The 23,854-nt window shown below is 41.1% G+C and overlaps 1 protein-coding gene across 3 annotated transcripts in view; it reads right to left on the bottom strand.

Annotated features, from left to right (window-relative positions):
• STK32B (serine/threonine kinase 32B) overlaps nt 1-23,854 on the bottom strand; it is a 343,316-nt gene that overhangs the window by 235,082 nt on the left and 84,380 nt on the right. For all 3 annotated transcript variants that reach the window (XM_036852052.1, XM_036852053.1, XM_036852055.1), the window contains exon 2: nt 15,433-15,488. In XM_036852052.1, the coding sequence (XP_036707947.1) occupies nt 15,433-15,488 (56 nt within the window). The remainder of the gene's footprint in view (nt 1-15,432; nt 15,489-23,854) is intronic.

Below are 23,854 nucleotides of genomic sequence, written 5' to 3'. Positions count from 1 at the left end.
CTTAGAATGTGATGCATTTGGCGACAGGACTTTTAAAGAGGTAATTGACTTAAAATGGGGTCATGAGGGCAGGCCCTAACCCAATTGGGTTGGTGTCCTCTGGCCTCCAGAACTGTGAGACAATCACTCCTGTGGTTTAAGGCCCCCAGCCTGTGGGATTTTGTCACATCAGCACCAGCAGACCAATACAGTTGGCTTTTGTCCTGAGGGCACTGGGGAGTTACAGAAGGGTTTAAAAAGTGGATCCTAGGTATACAATTGCAAATGAATGAATAAAGGAAAGAACATACAAACAAACAACATGGAAAATGTGGGTTTTGAGGGGGAGGGGAGTTCTTTCTGGCAACAGGGTGGAGGAGAGTTTGGAGGTAATTCCAAGAGGTGATCGTGTGTTTTATAAATAATGCCACTGCTTACGCACACAGTTTCCCTCTGGAGTCATAAGGGGCATTGCTTTGTCAGGAAACACCAAAAAGTAGTCATGGGGGCAAGGGTCCAGGACCAACCTTGGTGCTTTCTGACACCCTTATTGCTGGAAATGTATCTTTTAGGGTGAAGCAAGGTTGAGACCACTTTATAGATGTAAAAAGGCCTGGGAAGGCTCATCCAGAATATGAAATGAGACGTCATTGTTGGAAAATGGGGAATGCAAATGAGCAATGACGTCTGTTAAACTGGTCAGTAATGGATCATTTGCTCTGGCCTATGCTTGAAAGCCATTCGCGAATGAGCCTGCATTTCCTGTGATATTTAGCTCTTAATAAAGTGATCCCTGGGAGCCAGCAAATTCCTCCAACCTATGCCTCAAGCCAAACATGGACTAATTAATATGAAAGGAATAAATATTTCATTAAAAAGAAATGGATTCCACCGCTTATAAAAGATGTCTGCATGAACAATAAAAGCTTCTAGTAAAAGAATCATGTTTAAGAATTCTAAAAATGATTCTTACATAAGAATAACAGCTCACTTTGGAAACACAGAGAAGTTAGGTAACTTGCCCAGAGTCACCTGGTTGACCAGAATTCCAACTCAGCTCTGTCAGACTTGGAGGCAAAGCTCTCTAACCATTTTGCTATAAACTGATTAACTCTTGCATTGTCCTGAAAAGAGCAAACATATATTCCAAGCTCCTGCTTGTGGCAGACACAATGTTGGCTGGGCATCTTACACACATTTGCTGCCATGGCCCCACTACTAAGTCTGTCCCTGCCACAGGACCTTTGCATCTGCTGCCCCTTTTGTATGTGATGCTCTACCCCCTGGATCTCCACATAGTCTGTTTCCTTCTTAGCAGTTAGGCCTTGGCTTAAATGTCTCCTTCTCAGCAAAGCCTTCTCTGTTGCCCTCTCCTCCAAGGAAAGCAGGCCTACCCTCCCAGGTCATTGCACTATGCATTTTCTGCAGAGCAACTATCATTATTGAAATCGTGGTTGGGTATTGTTTGTGTATTTGTCTCCCTTACTAACTGTCAGCTCTATGGCATCAGGGACCTTGTCCATCTTGTTTGCCACACCATCACAAGTACCTAGACTAATGCTGGGACAGAACAGTTGGCATAAACATTTACCGTCTGACTCAAGATCCTGCTATGCTTTCCACCATGCTACCCTTATCTTAAAAGATGAAAAAGATTTCCAAAGACTACATTTTTAAAGGAAAAAAACACTAAGTCAAATGTTTCTGAACATTCAAACTTATAAACATATATATAAAATCGAATCTCCACTTAATTTCAAAATGGATTTGTTGCAGTCTGGGCACTAAATTGGTTAGTCCGCTATTAATCAAAATTTTTTTTCACACTATGAATTCACATGCAGATGTGAAAATCTGGAATGTGGAATGAGACAGCTAATAATATGCTTGCATGTGGAAATGATCATCATTGCATAATAAGAGTGTGGAGTCTGGAATTATCATCTGTGCAACTCTTGCTCAATTTTATCCAGACTCTTCCTTTGAGAGACATAAAGAGCTATTATCATATAAATCTGTGCCACTTTTTGCTGTTTTATGTGCAGACTGCCTCTGGCTATTCCATGAATTTTAATTAACTCTCTGTTTATTTTGCTTCAACCCTATGACTCTCTAAGCACGGGGCCCATTTGCTAATCCAAGAAACACACTTTTGAAGCAACCTTCTCAGAAAGTTCTGCTAAAGGTATCTTCCTCCTTCCCTTGAAAATAATTAAGCCCTGTTGACTTCAAAGTTGACTCAGAGCAGAACACTCCAGCCTGGACTCTCTCTGCTGGTGCAGGAGCAAAATGTCCAATGGCTCAACCAACCAAGGGGTCAAGAGCAACCTGTGGGAGGTGGAGAGTGAGGCAGGAGAGAGGTGGAAATTAAAGGGACATTTGTGAAAAATTAGAGTTTGCAGCAGGGGAGATAGAGAAATTCTCCTCAGGACCCTAACCCAGAGGCAGTCAGTATAAACCGGTCAACTAACTCTTATCAGTTGATTGGTTAATTGTCAAGTTTTTCATTCATTTACATAATATGTATTCATTCAGTTAATTATATAGAGCATATATGTCATATGTATCATATGCACGTGTAGATGTAAGTACATATTATATATGAATATAAATATATACACTGCTTAGTGGATATGTATATATGCATGTATTTGTATGTATATACATGCATATATATATGTGTGTAGATATACATATATACTGCTTTGTGGGCTTACATATATATGTATACATATATGAGTGTGTATATGTATATAATATATGGTGGGTATATGTATATCTGCCTATATATAAACTGTTTAGTGGGTGTATATATATATGTATATTTACTGCTTATATGCATATACATATACATGTGTTTATATATACTATATGTATGTGTATATACATGCATATAGATATGTGTGTATATGTTTATATATATATGCATGTGTCTATGTATACAGCTTACTAGGTGTGTATATATGCATATTCATATGTGTGCTCACATATATATATACATATACACTGCTTAACGTGTGTATACGTGTATCTATATGCTGATTAGTGAGTGTGTATATGTATGTGCATTATGCATATATGTATGTGTAAATATACATATGTGTGTATATGTATTATACTTTATACATATATATTTGCTTAGTAGGTACTGGAGATACAACTGTGAACAATGAGGGAACATTGCTGCCCTCACAGAGCTTATGTTCTGGTGCACGAGACCAACAACTAAGAGGACAAATTAATAAGCATGTAATGGAATTACAGGTAATGACAGGTGCACTGAAGAAAAGGGGACCAGAAAGGGTACGTGGATATGAAATGCTGGGGGTGGAGTCAAGTGGGGTGGATATTCAGAGAGGGCCTCCACTGAGGGGACATTTGAGCAGAATTCTGTATGGTATGAGTGATCCTTGAAGAGTTCTGGGGGAAAGTGATCAAGGTTGAGGGCACAGCAAGTGTAAAGGTTCTGAGTTAGAAATAAGTTCAGCATGTTCGAGAGATGAGAAGAAGGGCTGAGTGGAATGAGTAGGAGGATGGAGTGGGTAGAGAGAGGTGTCAGCAAACTAGGCATTAGTCAGACTGCTGGGCCTTGTGGGCCAGCAGAAGAGGTTGGCATTCATTCTGAAAGCAGCAAGCATGTGAGCCAATCCATGCTTTATCACATCACTGGCTGCTATGTAGACCAGGGCTTTCCCTCTTCTTTCTCTCTCCCCCTCATCCATTCTCTAGGTAGCATTGATTGAGCCTTTACCACCTGCTGAGCACTAAGCCAGGTGCTTATGGGACTGGGCAGGTGAATATGACCAATCCCAAGCTTTCAGGAATCTCACAGTCTGATGGCAGAGGCAGCTGAGCAAGCTGAAGACCATCCCTTGGCAAGATGTGCTGTGACAGATGGAAAGAGGAAGCTAAGACAGACAGGTCTTCCCCTGACGCACCCCTTCAGGTGGTTACCTAAAACTTTCCAGAACCCACCACATCACCCAGGGCCAAGAAGACATGGAAGGCATTTTAAAAATGCCAACCATATGTCAGGTCTGATGTTGAAGGCTGCATGGTCTCTGCCCCTTATTTTCACCGTAAGATCATTCAGGGCATTCTTTAAGTCTTTATTTGCCTTCATTGTACAAAGGTATTTTTGTTCAATGTAGAATTCTGGGTTGATGGTTCTTCTCTTTTATCACTAGAAAGATATCGCTCCATTGTCTTTGGGCTTACACAGTTTCCATTTCCTAACACAATATGTCCTTTTGTTCTCTGGTTGATTTTAAGATTTTCTCTTAATGGTTTTAAACTATTTATTAATTGATTATGATGATCATTGATGATGTTTTCCTTGTGTTTCTCTTGCTTGGAGTTGGTTGAACTTCTTGGATTTGATTTTATCATTTTCATCAATTAAAAAAAAATTCAGCCACTATTTCTGCAAATATATTTTATACACCCATCCCTCCTTCTGGGACTCCAATTACACATATGTTAAACTATTGCATTTTGTTCCATAAGTCACTGAGGCTCTGTTAATTTTTTTTCCTCTATGCTTCATCATGTATAGTTTCTATTGCTATATCTTCAAGTTCGCTAACCTTTTCTTCTGCACTGCCTAATCTGCTGTTAATCCCATCCAATGAATACTTCATTTCATATATTGTAGTTCTCATCTCTCTAAGTTCTATTTGAGTGGTTACCAGAGGAAAGAGGGGTGGGGGGAAGGGAAAGAGAGGGGAAGAGAATTAAGAGGTACAAACTACTAGGTATAAAATAAATAAGATACAAGGATATAATGTATGGCACAGGGAATATAACCAATACTTTATAATAATTTTAAATGTAGTATAATCTATGAAAATATCAAATCACTATTTTGTACACCTGAAACTAACTTAACGTTGTAAATCAATAAAAATATATAAATAAATAAAGTAAAATTGCAATGTCCAGTGTCCAAAAAAAATTACTAGACATGCAAAGAAGCAGGAAAATATGACCCATAAGCAGGAGGAAAATTAATAAAGACAAACAAACCCAGAAATGGCACCAGTGACGAAATTAGTAAATAAGCATTAGTGATCAAATTATTTAAACAATTTTAAACAAAATTTAAAAGCGCTATTATTAATATGTTCTGTATGTTCAAGGATTTTAAGGAAAATGTGAACATAATAAGGACAGAAATGGGCATTCTTGTTTTTCAGAAGAGGAAACATAGGTTTGCAGAAGCTTTATGACTGGTCCAAGTTCACATGGCTAGAAACAGCAGGACCAGAATCTGAGCCTAGGCCTCCCCATCCAGAAAGCCCATGCTCTTTCCTCTATGTTATGTTACTTCCCAAACCAAATGTCCAGTGTTTTTGGACACTGATGGACACTATCCCCCTGACCCCCATGGTCTCCTGCTGATACACATGTGACTAAAGCTAGTTTCACCCTAACTTCCGTATTTGGGAGGAACATGTGGAAACAAAACAGGTTGTGTGTGACAGTGGGGTCCTCTCCAGGCTTCCGACTCATCATATGTAAATGGGGATAATAATGCCCAGCACACTGGGTTTTTAGGGCAACAAGGATGGTAAGAGGGGTCCACTTCCAAGGACAATGACTGTGAGTTTCTGATTGGTCAGGACTCTACTCCAAGTTGCAAATACTGGGAACCCAACATGATCTTGCATAATCAAAACAGGATGCCAGCTCCTGTAGCTGGTAAGGACAGTGGATAAGGCTCACAGGACTGGAAGAGCACAAAGGCAGAGGCACTGATGGTACCTAGCCATGTTCCCTCTCCTGCACCTCCACACACCTCAGGATGCTTACTGTGGACACCTGTGACTCTCTGCTGGGGACCTTCTTCTGCCCTGGATGGGATAAGCCAAAAAGTGCAGGAGAGGTAATGCTGCTTAAAGCAGCCCTCCATCAATGATGAACAGGGAACTGTGCATAAAAACATCAGCTTCTCTGACCTTCGGCTGCCTTCAAGGCACCCTCGGCACTGAGTTCCAGAATGGAGGTGGGTCCAAGGGCCTCAGTGGTGAGTGGCTTCACCAAATGCCCATCCTTGGCTGCCTTGCTTTCTGGGTCTCACTCCCTCTCTCTTTCAGGTGTTTCCTGGGATCACCTCCCTCCCCAAAACTGCTTGCACTCAATTCTTTGTCTCAGTTTCAGCTCCTGGAGGAACCCAAGCTCAGACAGTGCCCAGCAGGGCCAGGACTGGGGTCCAGCAAGTGAGGGGGCAAAATGTAAGGAAGCAATGTCGACCTGCATTTGGAGGACCCTGGGAGCAATGCTTCCTTAAATTTTCACTCCTGGTGCCTTGCTTGCTCGCCCCAGTCCTGACCCTACTCAACAGGAGTCCATCTCTCCACCTGCCTCTTACATCTGTTTGTTTCTTCACTTTGGGCCTCATTCTTTCCTTTTGCAGAGAGACTTTCACCTTCACCAGTTGCTGAGAAAAACGGTCACCAACTCATGCAGACCCGTTTTCTTACAGTACATCATAAATGAGAGGATGAGAACAAGCCTTTCACCTCTGATTCCGTGGAAGGATTATGAATGGCTGGGCTTGGGTCACACAGCCACTCCTTGGACCAAACACCAGTCTAGCTGAATATGGCCCAAGTGGTTGGCCCAGCCAGGTCACATGCCCATCTCACAAGGTGAGTGAGGGACCATAATAATTGACAGTCTACATGGGGTGGGGGAGATGTTTTCCAAAGGAAAGAGATGTTATTGTGATAAGAAAGGGGACCAAAAAGCATGCTGAACAGTCAAAAACAACAGTTACTACAGTCCACTATGATTCTCCATTCCCTTTCCTTTTTACAGATGAGTAAACTAAGCTTCAGGGTGGCTAATTCACTTTCCCAGGTAGCCACAACTAGTACATATCAGAGGCAGCCTCCTTCCCGAATCTAAAGTGTTTCCACTGAGATATGTAGAAATTGATCTGCTGTGCCTCAACTGTCCTAAAATTCAGTCATAAAAGGGTTATACAAATTTTCAGTGAATTCTTGCTAAAAATCAGTGGATTGCCTGCAGCTGTTTACTTTGGTGCTACACTGGGGAAGCACAACTTCCTCCAGAATGAAAGTAAAATGAGATTTCTGTGAATTCACATGTGCTTTTTCCTGATAACCAAGGCTACTGTCATACTTTAACAATGAAATGTCTTTCTTGAAAACTCTTAATAAATGTCAGATATCAAACCTGCCAAAGGCAGATAGCAAAGCCAAAATATCCATTCAGTATTAGGAGGGTGGTTTTCTTCATCTTAGTCCAGCTCAGCTCCACCTTGAGTCTCATAATAGTCATACAGACTCATCTACACTTACCATGAAAGGCAGCGATTATTTGGTATTTTGACCACAACAAAGCTATGTTTGATTGCCTTGAAGTAAACTAACCTCATCCTGAATACTGGATGTTTGTGTACATTTTACATGAATTTGGGTGTCATCAAGAAATTGCTACAACCTAAGAGGGACTTAAAACTAGATCCGCTATAAAGCTTGCATTTTTTTCAGAACATCCATTATAACCATAGCTTTAATACATTTATGCTCTGGAATACAGGTTCTGAGAGCCAAGCCAGTAGGCAAACAGCAGCACAGATGTAGGCAGAAAAGGAAAACAAAACTTTTAAGGATGGTGACAGGATATAATCAATTAATGATTCACGAGGGCATATACTAACAGATTTGGTAGTATGACAGGAAGGGGTGCAAGGAGCTCAGAACCAAAATCATCACTGACATGAGGGTAAAAGTGATATGCTTCTACGTGGTGCCGATTGTGTTGTGGATTTAAAAAGTTGCTTCCATTTTCCTTCATCCATGAAATCCTCAACATAAGGGACAACAGAAACTAAAGATTTAACAGAATTTTAAAATCTTTTGTTGTTGTTGAAGTTCAGCTACTATCCATAGAGACTAGAGGCAAACTTCCTAAATTCCCTGGGCCACAACTCCTCTCTCTGAAAAATCTAGAGAAGGGGAATCTCAAACGTGGCACATAAACTCTGCCCAAATCTCTGGCTGACCCCTAAGGACTATAAGGGGCAGACTATAAACAATACAGTGAAGAAGAAAAGACTGCGCTTTGTGTGCCTGCCCAAGAGGCAGAGTATGCAGTGTAAATCCAACCAAGTTAATTGCTCATTAAAAATATATTTTCAAAGAAATACAATGCAATCCAAAGTCTATACAACATAGCATTGGCAATATCCAGGATGCAACCCAAAACTATTCAACATATAAAGAACCAGGAAAATGTAACCCATCCTCAATGGAGGTGAATCTTAAAATGACCCATATGTTGGAATTAGCATAAAGGACATGAAAACAGCTCTTATGACTATGAATATGCTGCATGATATAAAGGGCAATATGACAGAAATAAATGAAAATACAGGAAATCTAAGCAAAGAGAGAGAAAATATTTTCTTTTAATCCAGAATTTCCACCTAGGCACATCATAGTCAAATTGCTGAAAGTCAAAGATTAAAAGGAAAATCTTGGGCTTCCCTGGTGGCGCAGTGGTTGAGAATCTGCCTGCCAATGCAGGGGACACGGGTTCCAGCCCTGGTCTGGGAAGATCCCACATGCCACGGAGCAACTGGGCCCGTGAGCCACAATTACTGAGCCTGCGCGTCTGGAGCCTGTGCTCCGCAACAAGAGAGGCCGCGATGGTGAGAGGCCCACGCACCGCGATGAAGAGTGGTCTCCACTTGCCGCAACTAGAGAAAGCCCTCGCACAGAAACGAAGACTCAACACAGTCATAAATAAATAAATAAAAGAACGTGAATTTCTAAAAAAAAAAAAAAAAGGAAAATCTTGAAAGGAGAGAGATGAAAGTGACACATTACTATCAGATAATAATGATTCAAGTCTAATGACGTCTCATCAGAAAGCATGGAGGTCAGCTGACAATGGTACAAAATCTTTAAAGCAGTGAAGAAAAAACTGTCAACCCAATAACCTGTATCCAGTAAAAATATTCTTTAAGAAAGAAGGTGAAATAAATACATTTCAGATAAAATAAAATTAAGAGAATGCATTGACAGGAGACTTGCACCACATAAAATACTAAAGAAAATTCTTCAGGATGAATGGAAAGGATACCAGAGGGAAATACAGACCTTCACAAAAGGTATGGGTAAATATCAAGAACTATTTTCCTCCTAATTTTTTAAAAGCCAAAAAACTACACATACTTTAAAATAAGTATATATTTTACACATATATTATATATGCATATATTTCTATACATTTAAAGCAAAAAACTATACTATTGTATTGGAGACTTAATGATTTAAGAAGCTGTAATACATATGACAACTATAGTATAATGGTTGACAGGAGTGGTAAATAGACCTATATGGTTGCCAGGTTTTTATATTTTATGTGAAGTATAAAATATTAACTCTAAGCAGACTGTGAAATAAACTGAAGATGTGTATTATAATCCCTAGAGCAACAATTTTAAAACATAACACAAGGAAGTATAGCTATAAAGTCAGTAGATAAATTAAATGGAGATTCTAAATATTCAATTAATCCAAAGCAAAACAGGAAAAGAGAAACAGAAGAACAAAAGAGAAAGAGAACAAGAACAAATAAAGGACTAAAAGAGATTGCCAGGTGGATTTAAAGAGAAGCAAGACCTAACTACATGCTATCCTCAAGAGATTTATGTCAGATATAAAAACACAGAATGAAAGAAAAAAAAATGGAAAAATATATGCCATGTAGGTTGGAATGACTATATTAATCTCAGAAAAAATAGGCTTCAAAAAAGATTATTAGCAGAGATAGAAAAGTATATTTCACAATGATAATAAGGTCAATTCATCATGAGGCCATAACAACCATAAAACTGTATGCACCTAACAACAGACCTTCCAAGTATAAGAAGCAAAACAGACAGAATTAAAGGAAGAAGAAGCAACTCCACAATCAGAGTTGAAGATTGTATACAACCATCTCAGAAATGGATAAAACAACTAGATTGTTAAAATCAGTAAAGACAGAGATTGAGGAAGGAGGCAGTTCAAGATGGCGATGTAGGAAGATCCTGAACTCACCTCCTTCCATGGGCACAACAAATTTACAGCTACCTATGGAAAAATTCCCTATGAAAAGGATCCAAAAACTAGCTGAACAGCTCCTCCACAACAAAGGATAAAAGAGCCACATCAAGACGGGAAGGAGAAGCAGAGATGCGATCTTGCCCGAAACCCCACGCCCAGCCTGGTGACCTGAAATTGGGAGGGGTCTCACAAATACAAAACTTCTCCCTGAGGAGCCAGGGGTTTGTGCTCTCATCTGGCATCCCAACCCTTGGGACCTGCACTGGTAAGAAGAGCTCCCAAAATGCCTGGCTTTGAAAACCAGCAGGATTTACATCCAGAAGAACCATAGGGCTGTAGGGAACAGGGAACGCACTCTTAAAGGGCTCGCACACAGATTCACTCGTCCTAGGACCCAGCACAAAAGCAACAGTGTGGAAAGGTCTAGACCATAGGTGAAGGAGATTTATTTACTAATCTTAAAGCATCTGCTGGAGGGGCAGGAATCTGTTGGGACTCTTCCTGGAGACAGAAGCTGGCAGGTGCCATTTTTGTGCTCTCTCTCCACCTTGTTAGGCCCAGTGTACATGCCCCATCCTCATGCCACTTCTGCAGCCCTGCCAAAGCCAGTTGGCACATGCAGCCCATACAGTGTATGCCTCTTGAGCACCTGGCTCTGGTGTCCAGGGGGGATTGTGTTTTGGGACCCCATGGGTCTGAAACAATCAGAGAGACTATTCTTGGCAGGCTGCCACACTCCAGTTACTGCACAGACAGCTGACTGTGATGCACCCCTAGTCTTCCTGTGAAAAAGCCCTATTTACCTGTCTTGAAGCTTCAGCCTGATGGACAGGCTTCCAGTTTTCCATACGCCTAGAGGCTATGGAAGGTCTAGGGGATATCACCTTTGTGCTCTCCCTTGACCTCACTACAGCTCACTGGTACCTCCCAGAAATGAAATCAAACACTCACCTGGAGCCCCGATTTTTGCAACTTCACTAATGGGACACCTGTAGATCACCTGGTGCGGAGGCCAGCAAGGTTTACAATTGAATTTTCACAGTACTGTGTATATTTGCATACCTTAAAAGCTGCTGCCTAGTTTCTAATCAGCCTGAAATTAAGGGCGAACTGAGATCCCACCCTCTGGAACACTCACAAGTCTTCAACAACTAGGAATTACCCAGAATAAATCAGGGTGCTAAGACAATCACAATGGTTCAAAATATAACCAAGAGCTAGGGCAAGTTTAAACAAGAAGGTTCATCTCCTTCACAAGGCCACTACTTCAAGACTGGGAAAGATGGCTGTTTTGCCTAATACATGGAAACACACAGAGAGTCAAGCAAAATGAGGAGAGAAAGGAATTTGTTCCAAACAAAAGGAAAAGATAAAACCACAGGTTAAAAAAAAAAAACCTTAATGAAATGGAGATAAGTAACTTAGCTGAAACAGAGTTCAAAATGTTAGTCATAAAGATGCTCACTGAACTTGGGAGAAGACTGGATGAACACAGAGAGAACTTAAACAGAGATAGAAAATATAAGTAAGTACCAAATAAAAGTGACAAAGATGAAATATACAAAAACTGAACTGAAAAATACACTAGAGGGGTTCAATAGCAGACTACAAGAAGCAGAGAAAGAATCAGTGATCTGGAAGAGAGGTCACTGGAACTCATTCAAATAGAGCAGCAAAAAGAAAAAAAAATTCAAAAAGTGGAGATAGCTTAAGGGATCTATGAGACAACATCAAGCAGAATGACATTTGCATTATATGGGTCCAGAGGGAGAAGAGAGAGAAATAGGCAGACAACTTATTTAAGGGAATAATGGCTGAAAACTTCCCTAATCTGGAAAAGGAAACAGACATCCAGATTCAGGAAGCCCAGAGAGTTCCAAACAAAATGAACTCAAATAGACCCACACCGAGACACATTACAGTTAAAATGTCAAAAGCTGAAGCTAAATCATAAAGGCAGCAAGAGAAAAACTTGTTACAAACAAGGGAACCCCCATAATACTATCAGCAGATTTTTTTAGGAGAAACTTTGAAGGCCAGCACTTTCAAAGTGCTGAAAGGAAAAAACTTCCAACCAAGAATAATTGACTCAGCAAGGTTATTATCTAGAATCGAAGGAGAGATAAAGAGCTTTCCAGACAAACAAAAGTTAAAGGAGTTCATCACCACTAACCCAGACCTACAATAAATGTTAAAGGGACTTCTTTAAGCTAAAAAGAAAGGGCACTAATTAGTAAAAATCTACTGGTAAAGGTAAATATATAGTAAAAGTAGTGGATTGATCACTTACAAAGCTATTATGAAGTTTAAAAAATAAAAGTAATAAAAATAATAATTTAGTTAAATGATACATGAAATTTAAAAAATGTAAAATGTGAAATCAAAAACATAAAATGTGAAGGGGGTTCAAAATGCAGAGTTCTAGAATGCATTCAAACTTAACTTACTATCAGTTTTAAATAGATGATTTTATATATACACATACATATATATTTATGTGTCTGTGTATATATATATAAGCTGTTACATGTGAGCCTCATGGTAACCATAAAGCAAAAGCCTATAGTAGATACACAAAAGATAGTGATAAAGGAATCTAAGCATAACCCTATAGAATGTCATCAAACCAAAAGGGAAGAATGCAAGAGAAGAAGAAAGAAACATAGAGGAACTACAAAACGGCCAGAAAACAATTATCAAAATGGCAATAAGTACATAGTTATCAATACTTACTATAAATGTAAATGGACTAAATTCTCCAAACAAAACACATAGAATGGCTGAACGGATAAACACCAAGACCCATATATATGCTGCCCACCACAGACTCATTTCAGATGTAAGGACACACACAAACTGAAAGTGAAAGGATGGAAAAAAATGTGTCATGCAAATAGAAACCAAAAGAGAGCTTGGGTAGATATACTTATATCAGACAAAATAGACTTTAAAACAAAAACTAATAAAAGGCAAAGATGAGCATTACATAATGATAAAGTCATCTCCAGCAAGAAGACATAACATTTGTAAATATTTAGGCACCCAACATAAGAGCACCTAAATATATAAAGTAAATATTAACAGACCTAAAAGGAGAAATTGACAGCAATACAATAATGATAGGGGACTTATAACACTTATAACAATGGAAAGACTATCCAGACAGAAAATCAACATGGAAACATCAGCCTTAAAGCACACTTTAAACAAGATGGACTTAATACATACATATTGAACATTCCATCCAAAAGCAGCAGAATACACGTTCTTCTCAAGTGGACATGTAACATCGTCCAAGATAGATCATACGTTAGGCTACAAAAGTAGTCTCAATAAATATAAGAAGATCAAAATCATGTCAAGTATCTTTTCTGACCACAATGGTATGAAACTAGAAATCATTTACAAGAAGAAAACTGGAAAAACACAAATACGTGGAGACAAACAACATGCCACTGAACAAACAATGGATCAAAGAAGAAATCAAAGGAGAAATTTAAAAAAATACCTTGAGACAAATGAAAATGGAAATACAACATACCAAAATCTGTGGAATGCAGCAAAAGCAGCTCAAAAAGGGAAGTTTATAGTGATAGAGGCTTACCTCAAGAAACAAGAAAAACCTCAAATAAACAACCTAACGATAAAGCTAAAGTAACTAGGAAAAGAAGAATAAATGAAGCCCAAAGGTACCAGAAGGAAGGAAACAAAGTCAGAATAGAAATTAATGAAATAGAGACTAAAAAGACAATAGAAAAGATCAATGAAACTAAGAGCTGATTCCTTGAAAAGATAAACAAAATTGACAAGTCTTTAGCTAGACTCACTATGAAAAAAAGAGAGAGGGCTCAAATACATAAAATCAGAAATGAAAGCAATAAAATTACAACTAATACCAAAGAAATACAAAGGATCGTAAGACACTACTATGAACCATTATATGCCAACAAATTGGACAACCTACAAGAAATGTATAAATTCCTAGAAACATGCAATCTTCCAAGACTGAATAATGAAGAAAGAGAAAATTATGAATAAACATAATTACTAGTAAGGAGATTAAAAACTCTCAACAAACAAAATCCAGGGTCAGACAGCTTCACTGGTGAATTCTACCAAACACCCAAATGTTTAATACCTATACTTCTCAAACTCTTCCTGTGGAGGAGGGAACATTTCCAAACTAATTTTACAAGGTCAGCATTACCCTGATACCAAAACCAAACAAGGACACCACAAAAAAAGGAAATTACAGGCCAATGTACCTGATGAACATAGAAGCAAAAATCCTCAACAAAATATTGGCAAACTGAATTCAACAATACATTAAAAGGATCATCCACAATATTCAAAGTGACATTTATTCCATGGCTGCAAGGACAATTCAACATCCACAAATCAATCAACATGATATACCAAATAGACAAAATGAAGGATAAAAATCACATGATCATCTCAATAGATGCAGAAAAAGCTTTTGACAAAATTCAACATCCACTTATGATAAAAACTCTCAACAAAATGAGTATAGAAGAAAGCTCCACATAATAAAAGGCTATATATGACAAGCCCACAACTAGCATCATACTCAACAGTGTAAAGCTGAAAGTTTTTCCCTTTAGTTCAGGAACAAGACAAGAATGCCCATTCTCGTCACTTTTGTTCAACATGTGTAAATCTTGAGGACGTTATGCCAAGTGAAATAAGCCAGTCACAGAAAGACAAATACTGCATGATTCCATGTACAGGAGGTATCTAAAATATTCAAATTCATAGAACCAAAGACTGGAAAGCTGGTTGCCAGGGCTTGAGGGGATGGAGACACAGGGAATTACTAACTAATGGGCATAAAGCTTCAGCCAAGCAACATGAGTAAGCTCTAGAGATCCGCTATACAGTGTTCTATGTACAGCCAACAACAATACATATATTGTACACTTAAAAATTTAAGCAGGCAGATCTCATGTTAAATCTCCTTTCCACAATAATTTTTTAAAGTGCCTCCATTGCAGGAAAGAGCTACTGCTGGCCATCACATAAATTTGCGGGGTTTTTTCCACTTTCCTTATTTAGATCCTCAAGGAAGAAATAGCATTAGCAATCTTGAAATAATTACCATAGTAATTCACCTAAAGCAGGACTGCTGTAATTTAATTTTCAGAATGAAATTACAGCATATCCAAAGGAAACTATTCAGACTTCCTTTCACATTTCAAATTTAGCAAATTCAAATCTTTCTGCCAAACAGGAAATTCCCAGTGCCCAGCAATCAACACAAAAACAAATACACAAACATGCACATAGGCATAAGCCCAGTGGTCGGAATTTTCCTATTTTATTGATGAAATTTGTTAAAAGCCATCATTCTTACCTTTCCAAAACTCCCTTTACCAATGGCCCGTAGGATCTGAAAATGGTCAAAGTTGACTGTAAAAGAAAAAAGAGAAAAACAGGAATAAGTCAGATTTGTCAAACCTTGTTTTGGTTCTTAAATGTCCTTACCTGCACACCTAGCCATTTATTTCAAATGGCTCCTGGTTTACTGCATCATGTTTGTCATGGCAGCACTCCATCACTGGATGGATACTTCTTGGCATATTCCATTTCCCCTCCCAGCACATATATTTGGCAGTTAACACCTCACCATATACCTAGACACCCACAACCATATACACCTATATGGTATATAGGAGGAGAGACATCTTTTGGGCCAGAGGGAAGGCAGGACAGAGAAAAACTTGGATTATCAAATTCTTGTACCTGCTAATCACTTTGCCAGGATGACCCTTCCCTACTTCTAGTTCCTGTCTTGTCCATCAAGCACTCTTACCTTACATACTCAGACATCAGCTCACCTGCCTCAGTATCCAAGGAGTTAATCCCACCTCCATCATGGAACCTCTGGACCCCCATGTTTCATGACCACATCACGGTCCTTCCCTGCTTGCGTGTCTGTCTAACCATGATATCATGAGCCAAGAGGATGAGGATGGTGATCCCACACCTTCCTCCTGGTATTGCCCTGTCTCATGCCTCCCTTTCATCACGTTTCTTGACGGGGCTCCCCATTCTTGCTATCTCTACTGCCTTGTTCCAGTGTGGCTTATACCCCATCCCCATAGCACAACAGGCCAACAACGTATGGCTATGCCACTCGAGCCAATGGACAACTTTCTGTGCCCCTTCTACTTGGCCACTCTCTCTTTCTCGAAACACCTACATGGCTTCAACGGAAGTGCACCCTCTCAATTTTCCATTTCATGCATCAGCCCTTTCGCACACGCATCTTTGTCCTCCTGGCCATTAATTACTGGACTCCATCAAGCCTCCATCCTGCAACCGTCCTCTCCTCACTGGCTCCAAAGGTTTCAGTCACCACCTAATGGCCAGTGACTTTCCAGGCTGTGCGTACCAATTGATCCTACCACACAGAAACTCCTGGAGGCTTTGGAGCCACCTTGAACTCAATGGGTCCAAAATGGAACCTAGGAGAGGGTGTGGAGAAAAGGGAATCCTCCTCCACCATTGATGGGAACGTAAATTGATGCAGCCACTATGGAGAACAGTATGGAGGTTCTCTAAAAGACTAAAAATAGAACTACCATATGATCCACCAATCCCACTCCTGGGCATATATCCAGAAAACATGAAAACTCTAATTCAAAAAGACACACGCACCCCAATGTTCACAGCAGCACTATTCACAACAGCCAAGACATGGAAGCAACCTGAATGTCCATTGACAGATGAATGGATAAAGGAGAAGTGGTACATATATACAATGGCATATTACTCAGCCATAACAAAGAATGAAATAATGTCATTTGCAGCAACATGGATAAACCTAGAGATTATCATACTAAGTGAAGTAAGTCAGACAAAGAAAGACAACTATCATATGATAACACTTATATGTGGAATCTAACAAAATGATACAAATTAACTTATTTACGAAACAGAAACAGACTCACAGACATAGAAAAGAAACTTATGGTTACCAAAGGGGAAAGGGGAAGGGGGGAAGGATAAATTAAGAGTTTGGGATTAACAGATACACACTACTATATATAAAATAGATAATCAACAAGGACCTACTGTACAGGGAACTATATTCAATATCTTGTAATAACCTATAATGGAAAAGAACATATATATATACATACATAGGTATATATACACACATATATATATAGGCTGGTGGTTGCCAAGGGGGAGGCGGGGGGGAGACGGATGGTTTGGGAGTTTGGGATGAGCAGATGCAAACTAGTATATATAGGATGGATAAACAACAAGGTCCTACTGTATAGCACAGGGAATTATATTCAACATCCTGTGATAAACCATAATGGAAAAGAATATGAAAAAGAATATATATATATATAAAACCGAATATACAACTGAATCATTTTGCTGTACACCTGAAACTAACACAACATTGTAGATCAACCATACATCAATTAAAATAAAAGAATCACGGCCTAGGATGAGTGGTTCAACATTCATTCGACCTCACAAGCTCAAAGCCTGGAACTCATTGTGGACTCCTCTCTCTCCCAACCCCACATCTAGTCCTTCACTAGGTTAGGTCCATTTCACCTCTTCACTGTCTCTCCCATCCATCTACCCTGTGGCCACCCTCTGGTCTAACCCACATCGTCTCTCGCTTGGACAACCACAGTGGTCTTCCAACCACCTCTCTCAGGAGGGGGGTCTTCTTGCTCGTCCTCTGCTTACACCCCTCCAATGGCCCTTCCATTGCTTTCAGGGAAAAGAGGAAATTCCTCCCCATGGCCACGAGGCTACACAGTTGGGCCCCTGTTACTTCTCCTGTTTCACCTCCTACCATGCTCCTCACAGCCACTGAGCTTCAGCCTTGCAAGCTTTCCTTCTGTGCTTTGAGCAGCCATTCCCCACACCTTTAATGCTCTTTTCTTGGCCCTACACTTGTTAACTCTGCTTCCTCTTCATTCTTCTGCAAGCAGAGAAGGCTGCTCTGACCCTTCAGCCTAAGTCTGCTCCGCCTATTATATACTCTCACAGCACCCGGGAATTTGCTCCAAAAGACATCATTCTGTGTTATTTTACATGCATTTGATTAAGATCGTTGATCCTCCACTAGACTCTAAGCTCCCTGAGGTCAAAGGCCATGTTTGTTTTTCTACTGTATCCCTACAGCTAGTACGGCGTTAGTACACAGTCGTATTTGACAAATATTCATCAACTAAAGGAATGATTGAAAGCAGATCCCCATATTCATGGTGCCAGACACACTTCCTGGTACATAATGAGTATTCAGTAAATATTTCTGAATTAGACTGAATTACGGCCAGTTTCTAGTAACTAGGCAAGACATGCTATTTACAAAAGATGAAGGGAACTGATTAGTTCACTACATTATGGGGGCAAGGATAGGGGGAGGTGAATGAATACAATTAGTTACTCGTGCATTCAACTCACCACCATGGAGGATAATTATGTTGAACTGTGTCCCTGCCAAACCAACGTCAGAATCCAGTGCGCCATCTAACACCTAACGTGCTTAGAATAGAGAGACAGGGTTAACGGTTAACTTAGCAAAACCTTGACCTAGATTGGTTTCCCTTGCGCATAACTTGCCAGGAAAAGAAACTGGGAAGAGAGAAAGCAGTGGGCTGGGACTGCACTTGTGATGTGACCAGCAATGAGCTAGGAAATGCACATATCCTATCCCAAGCCCCCAAGGTCCCGGGGAGGCAGGCACCACTGTTGGCATTTGACACCTGCCCTCCCCACCAATTAGCAATAAACATCCCCACTTCCCTGAAGTGTCCATGCTCCTTCATGCTGCCATGTCCCTGTGCTGTTATTTCACCTGCTTGGAAAGCCATTCCTCCGACACCCTTTATTTCAGGGAAAACTCCTACCTGCCCTTTGACACACGGCTCACATGTTCTCTTCACTCATGAAGCTTTCCCCCACTTCCAACAAATCACTTTCTCCTTAGTGCAATAGCAGAACCTTCTGCAGACATCGGTCCAGGGATCAGGAGACCCCAGCCTGGAGTCAAACTGCTTAGGTCCATAACCCAGCTCTGCCACAGTAACGTTGGATGAGTCACTTAGCCTCTATGTGTGTCACGCACCCCATCCGTAACATGGGAGCAATGGTGCCCACCTTCCATAAGAGCACAGAATGGTGCCTGGCACACAACACACTTTCAAAAAGCATTAGCTATTCGTGTCGGGGATGAGCAGCCACCCTCCTGCTCCTCTGGGTTCTAGGAGGGGTATCTCACTGAGCATCTGTGGCCTCTTGCCCCGTCAAAGGTGCTGTGAGTTGTCCAAGTGGTGAGCTGGAAAAGGAACGGCACTGGTGTATTTCTGCTTGTCCTGCTCTCTCTCTGGAATCTGTCAGTCTTCAGGGAGCAAGCTTTTCCTCTGCTCCTTCTTGCCAGAAGCTTTTCAGGGCCAGGCACTGTGTGGAGAGGTCTACGGGGTCCAGAGTCGTTGCTGAACAGGTGGGTGAGCCTGGCTAATTCTGGGCTTCAGAATCACGGGGCCCATTGCTGCTGCCCTCCTGGGTCCCACTCCTCAACCCCACCTAGATCCCTTCTAGGGGTAAGGCTTGGTTCTCCACTGGCCTCCTCTTTTGTCTTGTCTCATAACTGGAAGGGGTTTTAATTAATGAGCAACTTGGCAAATGCCTAAAGCTGTTACTGTTTTAATAATTAGCATTATAATATTGTAAATAATCTCACTCATCCACATCCTCTACAGAAATGTGTGTTCATGGGATGGGGGTCTAACATAATGTACGAGGCAAATAGGTACTTATTTAATGTTTATTTGCTTACTGGACTAGATTGGATTTAAGTGAGTGAGTGTATGGCCTGGGTTTTTCATTTATTTAGCATCCCCCTGACCTGCTGTACTGAGACTTACATAATAGTGCCTCCATGAATACACTGAATAAGGGAAGGGTTTACACTTGATTGATAAGCAGATTGAAATGACTTCAGTCAATGAGAGTCCCAGGCCAAAGACGGCTCCTAGAAATCACACTGTCACCTAGGGCTGTTGGCCCAGAGCAAGAGGAGTTGGCTGAGGGGTGTAGGAGGGGTGATTAGTGGGTTTCTTAGGGTGACCATCTGGTCATGGTTTACCCGGGACCTTCCTGGTCTTAGCACTAAAGGTCCTGCAATGCTAGGAACCCCACAGTCCTGGGAAAACTGGGACAACTGGTCACCTGTAGGTTTCTAGGTCATCAGCTGTCCCACCTGAAGAAGTCACAAGCACTTACAGAGCTGGCCGGGGGACGGGAAGGTGAATTCTTGAAAAGCAGTGTTTGTTCAGACCACCAGACACTAGGGTTGCCAAGGGTGACACTGTAATAAGTACACTGTTAAAGTAGAAACAGGCAGCACATTGCCAGCCAGAGGCAAAGCCAAGGGGGTGCCAGTGACCTCACCCAAAGGCTCCAAAACAGTGACGCCTGCCTGGAGGGCTGTCACACAAACGATGAAATGACACACGAACCATTAAATAACTGGTTGCCTGCCCAGCCAGGGCCAACTCCCCCTTCATCCTTGATCAGGAAACCTCAGATCTGTTACGGAGCAGTGCGGCCGGCCTCAGACAATGAGTCACAATTGATCCAATCCAGTAAGTTCATCAGGATCCCCTGGAAGCTTGTTAAGACAGATCGTGGGTCCCCTCCTGAGTTTCTGGGGAGGGGCCAGAGAACTTGTATTTCCCAGGTTGCAAGTTTCCAGGTGATACTGATTATCCACTGGACAATTCTGTTCTCCACTGTCACAGACAGTCATGCAGCTGGCAGTGACCTCATGACATAGGTCTAGTCAATGAGATCTAAGCAGGAGATTAATGGGGGTATTTCTGGGAAAGCATATTTTCCCGATGAAAAGGGACAGTTACAGCTGGACTGGCTCTTGAACCCTCCCACCTCTTCCTGCCATGAATGAGGATGTGATGTCTGGAGATGCAGCAGCCATTTTGTGACTATGAGACAACAAACACAAGCAAAAGGCCAAGATTTCTGGGCACAGAAGCCACTCCCTGTTGTTGAGCCTCTGAAGCTATGCCAGCAACCACCTACCTCTGGACTTCTTATTATATTAGAAAAAAGAACAAAGCAGTCTTACTTGTTCAAGTCACTGTGAGTCAGATTTGCTACTACAAGAAGCCAGAAGCATTTCTCTCTGATACACAAAGACAGTCACATAGTAAGAGCTTAGTAAATGCTAACTATTTTATTGTTGAATTTCCAGCCTCGTCGTGATTTTACTGAAAGGCAGAAGAAAAACATTGTTTGGGGTATAAACACAGGGGCCACACTGCTTGGATTTGAATTCTGGCTCTACCACGCACCGGCTGGGTGACTTTGGGGAAGTCACTTAACCTCTCTGTGCCTCAGTCTCTTCACTTATAAAATGGGTAAAATACCCATCTACGGTTGTCATGAATATTAAATGAATCAATATAGGTAAAGTATTTAGAATAATCCTGAGTCTGAAGTAATGCCTACCAATATTAGGTATGATTATCATTATTATTCTGTATGAGTAGCTTTTCCCCACTTTTCACCTTTATGACACAACACTAGTCTGATTAAATCATGACCAAACATCTCTTGGGTGATAAAGTGAGAACTGTATTAGTGCCTATTAACTATTGATTGTAATTATCACACTGGGTAAATTTGGTTGTTCTACCTTGTGAGCTACTGGGTTCTTTTCTCATTTCCAACAGGCCAACTATTTCTAATGAATTTCATAGCACTCTTTCAACATGCAATATTCAGGAAGCAGCTTATTCAGAGAGCCAAGTGTGAATTTTCAAGATGGCTAGCTACTCTTTAAACAATCTGTAATAGAAAGTAAACCCCAATCAATATCCTATAAAAATACATCAAGCAAGGACAGCAAGCAAATGTCCCCTTTATCATTTCCCTAAAAAGCTGAAACCTGGAGTTCATTCCTCGTACCATTGCACTTGGGTTGGTCATGCGTGTATAGGAAATTTCACCTCAAAATACTGATTTTTGCCATCATTTCAAAAATTGGAAGATCTGGGGACTTCCCTGGTGGTGCAGTGGTTGGGAATCTGCCTACTAATGCAAGGGACATGGGTTCGTTCCCTGGTCCCGGAAGATCCCACATGCCGCGGAGCAGCTGGGCCCGTGAGCCACAACTACTGAGCCTGTGCTCTAGAGCCCACAAGACACAACTACTGAAGCCCGCATGCCCGTGCTCCACAACAAGAGAAGCCACGGCAAGGAGAAGCCCGCGCACCTCGACAAAGAGCAGCCCCTGCTCGCCGCAACTTGAGAAAACCCGTGCACAGCAACGAAGACCCAACGCAGCAAAAAAATAAATAAATAAATAAATCTATAAAAAATAAAATAAAAAAGCTTAACTGTAAAAAAAAAAAAAAAAAAAAAAAAATTGGAAGATCTGCCATAACTGGCCCTATGATGCCCCCTGACAACAGGACAATAGTCTTCTCTGAGTCGCCACTATCCATGCCTGCCCAGTTCATGCATCTCTGTTTCCTGCCTGATCCCGTAAGTATTTGAGGTTTGGGTCATTGGACTGTAGTCGGAAAAGACCTATCAGATGGGGAGGTGGTAAGGGGCAGAGGTGGAAGGGAGAGCTTGGTGTTCTGCACAGCTAGCTTTAAACCTAACCCCACCATTTTTGTCCTTGTGAACCTGAGGAAATAAATTAACTTCCCCAGCCTCAATTTTCCCGTCAGTAAAATGGGAGTAGTGATGTCTACCTCCCCAAGTCGGGGTGAGGGCCACAGGCAATGACAGAGCAGAAGGCTGATTCTGCAAATGGAAGCCACCCTGAAAAGTATCAACTCAAATCCCTGCTGCAGCTGTGGACCCTCAGCCTGGTCACTTAGCATCTCACAATCTGTTTGCTCATCTCTCAAATGGGGTCACACTCATCCGGTGGAATTTTTCTCAGGATAAGACTATTCCATAATCAGCACATAATGCTGGTGATTATTTGGTTTTGGTTTTGTCTCTCATTAGCATAGAGATAATGCATGTATCCAGGTGACTCACTGAGAATGGGGCTGAGCCCTGTTCATCCTTGCCTCCCAGATACGTGACAGGTAGCACAGAGGATGTACTCAGTTGAGATGACCAAACACAGGCATGAATACATGAGCTGTGCAGTGAGGTAGGAGATCAGGAAGGGGCTCTCCAGGGACTGGGCTGTCCAGGGACTGGGACTGGGAAAGACAGTTGTGTCTTTATAGGACACAACTGACCTCCATACAGAAAGGAGGGACGACCCAGATGCATCAGGCATCACCATGAAATGCTTCTATTAGTCACTTATTCAACAAGTATTTATTGGTTGAAAAAATAAAGGTCTACTGAGTGGATATATATACTTGTTGAAGTGACCATAAGTGTGTGCTGTGTGCCAGGCCCTGTTCTAGGTACTGGGACCCAGCAGTGAACAGAACACAAAATGACCCTCCATCCATGGAGCTGACCTTCTGGTGCAAGGAGGCAAATAATCCATCAATGTATAACTCATTGGTATGAAGTGGTAAATTCTATGAAGAAAACAATAAATCCACGTGTATTAGTTTCCTAGTGCTGCTCTAGCAAATTCAGGCACAAACACAGGGGCGTAAATAATACAAATATATTATCTTATAGCCCTGGAAGTCAGAAGTCTGACACAGTTCTCACAGGACTAAAATCAAGGTGTCAACAGGCTGAGTTCCTCCTGGAGGCTCTAGGGAATAATCCATTTTGTGGCCTTTTCCAGG

The sequence above is a fragment of the Balaenoptera musculus genome, chromosome 5 (genome assembly GCF_009873245.2).
Source record: "Balaenoptera musculus isolate JJ_BM4_2016_0621 chromosome 5, mBalMus1.pri.v3, whole genome shotgun sequence".
Taxonomy (NCBI): domain Eukaryota; kingdom Metazoa; phylum Chordata; class Mammalia; order Artiodactyla; family Balaenopteridae; genus Balaenoptera; species Balaenoptera musculus.
Note: the sequence above shows the minus strand (reverse complement) of the source record. Positions and strands in the feature narration are given on the sequence as shown.